The 9,401-nt window shown below is 36.2% G+C and overlaps 2 protein-coding genes across 3 annotated transcripts in view; both read left to right on the forward strand.

The window, feature by feature from the left end:
* Positions 1 to 645: 645 nt before the first annotated feature.
* On the forward strand, positions 646 to 7,308 carry LOC107703839 (uncharacterized). Its single transcript, XM_016506598.1, has 10 exons — positions 646 to 773; positions 850 to 880; positions 2,164 to 2,577; positions 3,007 to 3,669; positions 4,431 to 4,490; positions 4,631 to 4,719; positions 4,804 to 4,862; positions 4,952 to 5,109; positions 6,254 to 6,406; positions 6,584 to 7,308. The coding sequence occupies exons 1-10, from the start codon at positions 696 to 698 to the stop codon at positions 6,964 to 6,966; spliced, it is 2,088 nt and encodes a 695-aa protein (XP_016362084.1). The 5' UTR covers positions 646 to 695; the 3' UTR covers positions 6,967 to 7,308.
* A 680-nt stretch (positions 7,309 to 7,988) lies between these two features.
* Positions 7,989 to 9,401, forward strand: part of elmod2 (ELMO/CED-12 domain containing 2) — a 5,443-nt gene continuing 4,030 nt past the window's right edge. Inside the window, exons 1-4 of one of the 2 annotated variants that reach the window (XM_016506600.1) lie at positions 7,989 to 8,040; positions 8,622 to 8,769; positions 8,934 to 8,962; positions 9,122 to 9,219. In XM_016506600.1, coding sequence (XP_016362086.1) covers positions 7,999 to 8,040; positions 8,622 to 8,769; positions 8,934 to 8,962; positions 9,122 to 9,219 — 317 coding nt within the window. In that variant the 5' untranslated portion in view covers positions 7,989 to 7,998. Of the gene's footprint in view, positions 8,041 to 8,066; positions 8,481 to 8,621; positions 8,770 to 8,933; positions 8,963 to 9,121; positions 9,220 to 9,401 lie in introns of those variants that run through there. The other variant, XM_016506601.1, reaches the window with a different exon arrangement.

Below are 9,401 nucleotides of genomic sequence, written 5' to 3' on the forward strand. Positions count from 1 at the left end.
AGTAAACTACATGTTATTTTGTTTAGTCATATACAGGTGGGAGCTTTTTCAATGTATTACTCAGAACGACTTATTAGCCTACAACACCTTTAAAGACTTATTCAGGGAAGTACAGCAGGATGCAGGAAATGGTTGAGTATTATTTTAAGTATAAAATATCATTATTGTAATGCTTGTAATGTCCATTTATAGTCTTTACACAGCAGCTTGGCTCCTCAAATGTTTAAACACCAGCTAATTTCAAGTCGCTGGCGTCACGTGGGTCACCCGCAGTGTAAGACGCTCAAAGCTCAAGACGTTCGGTCGACGGTTGGCAAATGTAAATGATATAATTTCATTTTCATTTTCCTTTTGCACCAAACTTTGCACGTATGGGTAATGGAAAATGTAAATTTAAATACAGAAATACAATGCCATTTTGAATATTGCATTGCCATTTTGCATATTGCATTTTAAATTTAATTTCGCTACCTATATGCTTCCATACTCAGCCAACCCACATATTTAGGTGTTCGCGCGGCGCCCTCTGCCGGATCAAGAGCGCGTCGCAGGTCAGGTCAGCCTCGTTCATTCGGTCATGCGCGACAGGTAAAGTTACCTCATTAACTACAGATATAATACAGGTGATGCTTTCAGCGTCTTCCGTTTACTTTTTAAAACAAGCAACGTAGAAAGTTCACGAGCATAAATCTAAAATGCCACGGCGGCATTTATGGAGTAAATACAGTCTTCTGATATTAATCTATTTGGCAGCTTTGATAAGCTGCGCTGAGGTGAGTAACTCATCGATGCTCCTCTGATAGCGGTCTGATCGCTGCACGTTTCACTCACACTGTCTGTTTCTGGCAGATCGGCACAAATGACGGCCAAGCATCCGCAGGTAAACAGCTGTCTGACACATCGTGCCGTATTGTTCCTCGTGCTTTAGATTTAAAATGCTTGTTTTGTGTCCTCAGGGGTTTTCAAACTTATTAAAGCAAAATTTCCTAAAACTTAAAGATGTCAATATTTTTTTTCTTGTGTAAAGACCCACGTATAATGCGTAAGGAAGAAGAGGAAAATGACATTTTCCTAGAAAAAAAGCTAAAAGAAATCATACAAATATTTACTTTGTAAGTATCTAAGTGTGCATTTTGTTTATAACCAAATATAGAGAAACATATTCAATTTATAATGCATAGCATTTTCACAATATATATCATCAGCTTTGCAGTATGGAGAGAAAAAACTCATTGAAAAGATACAACATGCATTAATGCACAATATATATCTTGAAAGGAGGAATAGATAAATGTTTAGAAATGTTTTTTCTTTACAAAATTATAGTCATATTTTGTATCTATATAACCGGTTAGGATTATTATTGTTATTGTTTATTTGCATATTTATATAATATTTGGGGGGGGATATGTATTTTTTATATGCCTTGTAATTTTTCCTTTTCAATGAAAATATTTAGATGTTTTGGAGGATAAATTTGGTAAAATGCTTACTATCTTCATCGTATATTATTATTATTAATATTTATATTGTATTTTGTAGGAATATAAATGTATTAATATTATTTATGCATATTATTTTTATTCATTTAAATCCCCTGTAATTTTTCCTCTCCAATGAAAATATTTTGACATGTTTGGAGATAAATATACTAAAATGCTAGCTATCTTATGTCGTCTTATTATATATACATTATTCATATTTATATTTATTTCTTAAAAAATGATATATTTAATATTATTTTATTTTATCTTATTTTTATTATTTAAATCCCCTGTAATTTTTCCTCTCCAACGAAAATATTTTGATACTTTTGGAGATAAATATACTAAAATGCTAGCTATCTTATGTCTTCTTATTATATATACATGATTAATATTTATATTATTTCTTTAAAAAAATGATATATTTAATTTAATTTAATTTGATCTTATTTTTAGTATTTAAATCCCCTGTAATTTTTCCTCCAATGAAAATATTTAGATGGTTTGGGGAGTAAATTCTCTTATTATTATTATTATTATTATATACTTTTAACAAAATATATTATTATATATAATTTTAATCTTATTTCTGGTCATTTAAATGCCACTTTTCCTCTCCAGTTAAAATGTTTCGATCTTTTGGGGGATAGATGTGCTAAGACGTTGGCTCTCTCGTCAGGTGGAGGCCGCGAGCGATACGCTTTCTTTGCCCTGCGGAGCTGCCATCAAGTCCTCGTCGACGACAGCGGTGAGTTCTTCTCCCCTGACTATCTGTGCTCAAACCCCCCCGTGTGGTGCAACTGGACCGTCCAGGTGTCTCCTGGGAAGCGTCTGGAGCTGTATCTGGAGGACTTGACTCCCTCAGACACCTGTCAGCAGAAGAGCAATCAGATCCACCTGGATGAGTCTCCAGCGGGTGCGGGAGGACAGAGGATTCTGGAAAAGTGCTGGAGAAAGGCCAGATACATCTCTGTGTCCAACACGGTTCAGGTGGTGCTGCTCATCAACGGGAACCGTCCCGTCCCGTACAGGGGCTTCTATGGACATTATAAAGCTTTCGGATCCCTGGATTCTCCTGATCCCATGTATGAAGGTGAGTGAGTTTTTATATAACTGGGTTAGTGTTTGTACATTTTCACTGAATTCCCATACTACTACTACTAATATTGATAGTGAAACTATTTTTTTAAATTTTATTATTACTAAGAAAATTGCTAGTAAATTTCACAATTAATAACAAAGAAACCACAAGTAACACATTGAATTAAATGTTAAATTTTGAAGTAGAAAGACTGAAATATTTTTTTCTTGTAAAACATACTTTGGAATTTTTTTTTTACTGTCTGTGTGTGTCTCTATCTATCTATCTATCTATCTATCTATCTTTTTCAGTCATTTTATTGAAATGCCATGTAATGTTTTCTCTTCACTGAAAATAAATGTATTATGGTGACTGAATGTTTTTATTTTCTTGTAAACTGCTGTGTAGATGTCACATGACTCTTTGTATTTTTCTTGACAGACATTCCTGTAGAGGTGATAGAAGCAGCGTTGGGTGGTGATGAAGATGAAACGGACGCAGTTACGGATCCTCCACCAGGTGTGAGAGACGTCACAGCAGATGTCCAACCATCAGGAGTGAAAACACAAACTACATCTGCTGGTCTGACCAACACTGTGAGGTTTGGATCCTCGGTGACCAATGAACTTCCTTTAGGGAAGAGGGAAACCTGGGAAAAGAATCCCGGAGATTCATCTCCTCGTGTTGTAGCGTCTGGTTACCACGGTAACGATGCGGTTGATGATGATGCATTCTACGATGATAATTTCTTTGCAACGTCACAAAAAGAAACCCAGCACAACCAACCCGAAAGTGGACCTGATCAAATACGCCCCAGATATCAAACGGCTTACTCACAAATCTCAGACATGACCCTCGCACACGCTCATGTGCCACACCTCAAAGCTGCCGCCCGCTCTCCGTCTGCCATGCGCAGGAATGTGGACGCACAAGCGCAATCTTCTAGTCAAACTGAGCTGGTCAGAGCCAGAACAGCGCCTGATGCTGGAGGACTGAGAGAGGGACAGCGGGACGATGAGGAAGGTGTTTCCATGGAGACGACAGCGACTTACAGCAGCATCACACTACCTGTAATGCAACCCAAATTACACCGCAAGTCAAAAGGTGCAGTTACTTTTTTTTTTTTTTTTACAATTAAAAAGGATTACATTTTGCATAAAGAATTCCTCTTTATAGGACCACAGTTTTTTTAGTTTTTTGTAACATTTTCATGAAAATTAAGTACACTTTACCCCCCAAAATTACTTAGAGAACTTAAAAAATGGGCCTAAAATATAATTATTTTGTTGTTGTTATTATCATGGGGTAATATTAATAATATTAATAATTTAATGTTTAAAAAGATCATTATTAGTAATAGTAGTATGCAAGCGGTAATATTAACAATATAGACATTTTATTTGTTTTTATTATTATGATGCAAGAAGTAATATTAACTATTCATTATTTTCTATTATTACAATAATAGAAATCATCCTTTCTAGATTTTTAAAAATTAAAATAAGCATGCATTCGATTCAGTAAAACATACTATCATGACAGATATTTGTTACAATTACAATTTTCTTAAAATAGTAACGTATGTACTTTTCAATTTTAATTTCTTTGTTTTATACCATTTCAGTACATTAGTTTCATTATGGTTTTGTTTGAACATTAGCAGGATCCTAAAATGGCCCTAAAATAAGATTTATTATTATTATGCAATGGGTAATATTAACAATATTCATTATTTTATTAGTGCTTTGAAAAGTGAATACTACTACTACTACTACTACTAATGATAAATATTTGTATTTTTTAAATATGAACAAGATATTTTAACTTAAGGTTTTCTTGCGTTAACCTTTGTTTTCATTCCACAGAGATAACTGGCTACCAGCAAACCTTACAAAATGTCACCCACAACAGGCATTTACCTGGGGGTGAGAAGTGCCTTCAAACGCCTTAAAACAGCCTAATAATACAGCTACCAATAGATTTTATTATTAAAATCAAAGTAACAGAAGTTTTAGGTCACACTATAGATGACATTCTGATGATGTCGTATGATCTGTCCAATCAGAGCTCTTGTTCGAGGTGAGTGTCGAGGTCCATCTGGAGCCTGAACATCATGAAGAATCCTCTTCCCTCAGATCTGCTCTAGAGACCATGGTGAGGCTCAACATTTTGATCCCCTTTCTAGATATTCAGAGTATTGTCAGTTGAGCAACTTTTGGGCTTAAAATTGGTTTATAGATACGAGAAGCATTTGGACATCTCACTCCAAAGAGCCTGGACTTCAAAAGACTAAAAAAGTGAGTATAAAGTTCTCTTCCTCCAGCATATTAATTGGGAGATCCTTCTAATCGATCTGCTGACAGACCGTCGATCAATTTGTTTCCAGGTTGAGTTCTGGCGTTTTGTTCATCGTGTGGCTGCAGTTTGAGAAGGTGGCTGTAGGGCTGCAGACACACGGGGACCTCCAGTCCAGGCTGCAGGGCAGAACCATCAAATCCCAAAGCACCAAAACACAGGGCGTCATTGCATCTGTCTCCACTGAAGGTGCTCTCACACCACATGTACATTTACTTGTCCTGTGGTCTTTCAGGTTACTCTGCATTTTCAGAAACCTTGCTCTGACCTCATGCTAGCCTACTATTATTATTTTAGTAATTTTAGTAATTTTGTTGTGTATTTGTCATTTTTATTTTATTTAAATAAAACGGCATTTTATTTTATTTGACATGTTTAACTTTATTACGCATTGATTTGATCTAGAACTACAAAAATTGGAATAGACCACTACTTTAGACTCTGGATGTTTGTTTATTTATTCATTTAAATGTAATAATTGTAATACATTTTGGAAAAGTTTCTTTTTAAATTTAACTTTTTAAATTTAATTAATCATTAATTAGATTTTCTTTGAACCTGTTAACTGTCAGTGCCCTACTAGTCGGACACTTGCTCTTTTTTTTTTTTTTTTTTTTTAATTGCCTTTTTCCCCGTTACATATTTTAGTAATCATCCTAATTAGATATCATACGAAAGCTTAAACACTTAAAATATATCTTGTGAAAAGAGTTTTGAAATCGGACATTGGGTTACCATGGAAATGGTACTTTAAACCTTTTTATCGGGCTCCTCCCCCTAGTGGGCAGTGTCAAGTGTAAAATTATAGAACTTACTACAATATTTTATAATCAACTTTTTCTAATCTTGACAAAGGAAAGATTCCATATTTGGCGACTGTTTTGTGATATAAATAATACTGTGACAAATTTATACATTTGTGACAGGAAAATTAATTTAAAAATTCAATGGAGTTTGGGTGTAGCCTGATGGCTACAGGAACCTTGATTTTTTTTTGTGATATCAACTTCAAATTTGGAACATAACACATAACTTGGTTAGACATGGGGCTTTGATTTTATAGAAATGATAGATTCCAAAATATTTTGTTAAATATCCATTTTATATAAACTAAAAAGGTATATATGTTATGTATGCATGTTATGTATATATGGTATGTATCTATGTCGTTCATTCATTCCCATATGGTCAAAAGCACATTATAATTATAAAAGAATTAGAAACGTATTGTTTAAAATACTTTTACATGGACACATATTATGCAGCTGTGATCCTACCAAAAACACCTGTTTTTCTGAATAATTTCTGATGGCCCATTTGTGTGTTTGAACAGACATCAATGAGTGTGAGACGCGAATGGTGGTGTGTGATGCTCACGCCGAGTGTGTGAATCAGTTTGGATCATACTCCTGTCACTGTACCCATGGTTACCGTGAGGTTCCTCATGGGCCGGGAGATAGCGTTTGTATGGCGTCTACTGAACCTGGTAAGAGCTTGATATTCAGAAGTTTATATTGACAGGTGTGCACTGTTCTGTGGGAGATTTCAGATAGTAACTTGAACTAGACCGCTTTCATATCACTTTAAAAGGACAGTTGAGCTAAAAATTAAAATTCTGTCATTACATTTCATAACTTAATTTTTGTCTCCCCTCACTTTTTAGACTGTAGTTGGACACCATCTCCCACAATCCTCAGGGGCGTTTATATTGTCCTCGGCCTGCTCATGTTGCTCATCATGCTGATGCTGTTGGTGGCGTTTTTTCTGTATCATCGATACTATAGAGGCTCGTTCCTTCCTCATTGCCAGAAAACGAGCGCTAGCAGTGTCGTGGAAACCGCTGCCAATTACGATGACACCAATAATAACACAGGAAGTGATGGTAGCGGTGGTACAAACCCGTCCATATTCCCCCCGCCACCTCCACCCATGAGGATGCCCAAAGATGGCCACCGCTCTCTGGACCTGCCGTTATTACGCTTCAGCTCTCTGGTGCCTCCTGATGGATTTAGAAGTAAAATACATACCAAGAAAAACCAGTTTTGACTTTCACTGTGTTACTTTTGTCTACTGTCACTGAATGCACTGCACCTCACTCTTATTTGTACTAGTGAGTTATTTATTTCCATGCTTCTTTGTATGCTTCTTTTCTGTTAGTTTATGATTTATGGAGTATTTTGGAAAATAATTGGCTTTTTGTTTCTTTTTTTTGGTCTATTCTTGTATTATTGTTCACAGAAGCTTTCTCACTCTTGAAAATAGAATTGAATAGAACACAAAAGCACTTTGTGTACTTTGTGTTTTTATCCAACTAAATCTATGTGTTTGTTTGTGAAAGACAAAATTGGGTGTGTTCAACAGAGAGAGAGAGAGAGAACACAAGAACATTTAAAAATGAAAACATTATTTTTTGTTAAAGTACGCGGGAATGTGCGAGGCTTCCGGTGTCAGTCCCTACTTATTTTACCCGTTATTCTGCTATATGTTGCTCACTGGTATTTATCATATTTTAATTTATTATCGTAATATACCGGTTTGTAGCACGGTTTTACCGTTTTCGGTACTCGGTTTACTAGCCGCTAACGGAAGTCTCGCACATTCACAGGAAATTGCTTCCGCGACGCGAGGTAAATTAAATTAATTTAACTTATGTCTAGCAAATTTAATTGCTTTTTGTAAATTCAAATTAGGAAACCTGTAAATTCGTAGTTTCCCCCAGATAAGCGTATGTACGTTATATGTGTATATATGTATATATACACACAATGACACAACGGCATCATAGACTACTGCGTGTGTGTGTATATATTCATTCATACATAGGTTTATATCTAACCTATATACCGCCAATAAAACCTCACTTTATAGTGCACTCTAAACAGTTCACGTTGTGTTTGTCAGGTAAATTATTGCGAACTGTAACCTACTCTAAATTAATAAATATATATATCTTTGACAGTGTTGGAGAACATGAAATGGCACAGTGATTTGAAATCAGAAAGTGATTTGTCACAAAAAATAAATGAATACAAATCAGCTCACTTGCGCCCTCTTGGATTATGGGACGTTCGTCTGCGCATGCGCACCAATCCGAATCATTTCCGGGCGACGAGACTGCTAGTAAGTGTGATCCGTACAGTTATTGCACTCCAAAAAAATCTTTAGCACATCGTATTAAATGCCGCGACTCGACGTGAAGCAGTATAAACGTTGGCAGCGTTACCAGCTGAATTCACGCTGATTATTTGTGTTTTTGTTGTCCAGTATGTGTCGCGTGAACAACCTGTTGTTTTGTCCAGCTGCTGCTTTTCTTAAAGCATCACGTTTGGGTTATGAATAAGCTGTTTTGCTCATGCTGTTGACCAGTGTGTGTGCGCTTTGTGTCTGATTTGACAGAGCACAGATCTTATTGGTTAGAGATGACTAATAATGCTTATTCCTAGCAGAATGCTCGCTGTTGTTTTCACACAGTGCAAGGGATCAGCAGCTCATTCGCATTGAATGAAGTCTGCATTACTGATGTGTGCCACTAAAGCCGGTGTTAACTGCTTGCATGAGCTGTATGTATTTTGTTATAAGAAAATGCATGGAAAGGGTCCATCTAGTATGTTGTGTTCCTGTTGCATATACTGTATATGTAACTAATTATTTGGAAGGAAGTGCAGTTGGACTGAAACTAACTGATGCTGTTTGTATTGCAGAGCATGTTGGGGTATATCTGGCAGCGTTTCTATTCCTCATGTCTGCGCTTCTGGTTGAAATGGTTCCTCCGGCTGATCACAGGAAGATGCGAGCTGCAGCGTATTTGTGCCCGATGCAAAGCTGGAGCTCTGAGGACGTCACAGATAGGTGATGATCATACAATTATGTATACCTTTATATATGGGAGACCAGTTAAAGGAGTCATTTGACCTGTTTGTAGTCAAATGTTCGGCTGAACTGTTCCTTTAAGACAGTATTTGATTTGTTATGCATCACTTTTGCAAATCTGTCGTTGTTGCTTTTCTTTGTAGAGTATTCTCTGAAGTCCTCCAAAAGCAAGGTAAGAGTGACGGACACACTGATTTCCGGCTGCTTCAGTGCTTTATTATCTGAGCTAAACATTAATATGGACCTGATTCCTCACTCAAGACCAATTGATCTGATTGATGACCTTCGCTCTATACTGTGCTGTAAAGTATGCTTGTTTGTGTTCGATCAGGTATTGCGAGCAGCTCTGTCTTTGAAGGAGAATGATTTGGACGACCATCTGGCTCAAATAATCCGGGAAAAGAGAATCAGGGAGCAGAAAGATCCTACGTGAGGCTCTCTTAAGACTGCATTAACTTTGTTCAGTAGGGAAAATAAACTTGAACATTTTGCAATGCACCTTATTTTGTGACATTCACATTTTTTATATTCTTGAATTGATCGGTCAAATTATTATTATTTTTTTTGACATTACTAAGTTTTCTCACCACACTATGTCCAGTGATATGCAT

Source organism: Sinocyclocheilus anshuiensis, unplaced genomic scaffold, assembly GCF_001515605.1.
Source record: "Sinocyclocheilus anshuiensis isolate Anshui unplaced genomic scaffold, SAMN03320099.WGS_v1.1 scaffold274, whole genome shotgun sequence".
In the NCBI taxonomy this organism is placed as follows: domain Eukaryota; kingdom Metazoa; phylum Chordata; class Actinopteri; order Cypriniformes; family Cyprinidae; genus Sinocyclocheilus; species Sinocyclocheilus anshuiensis.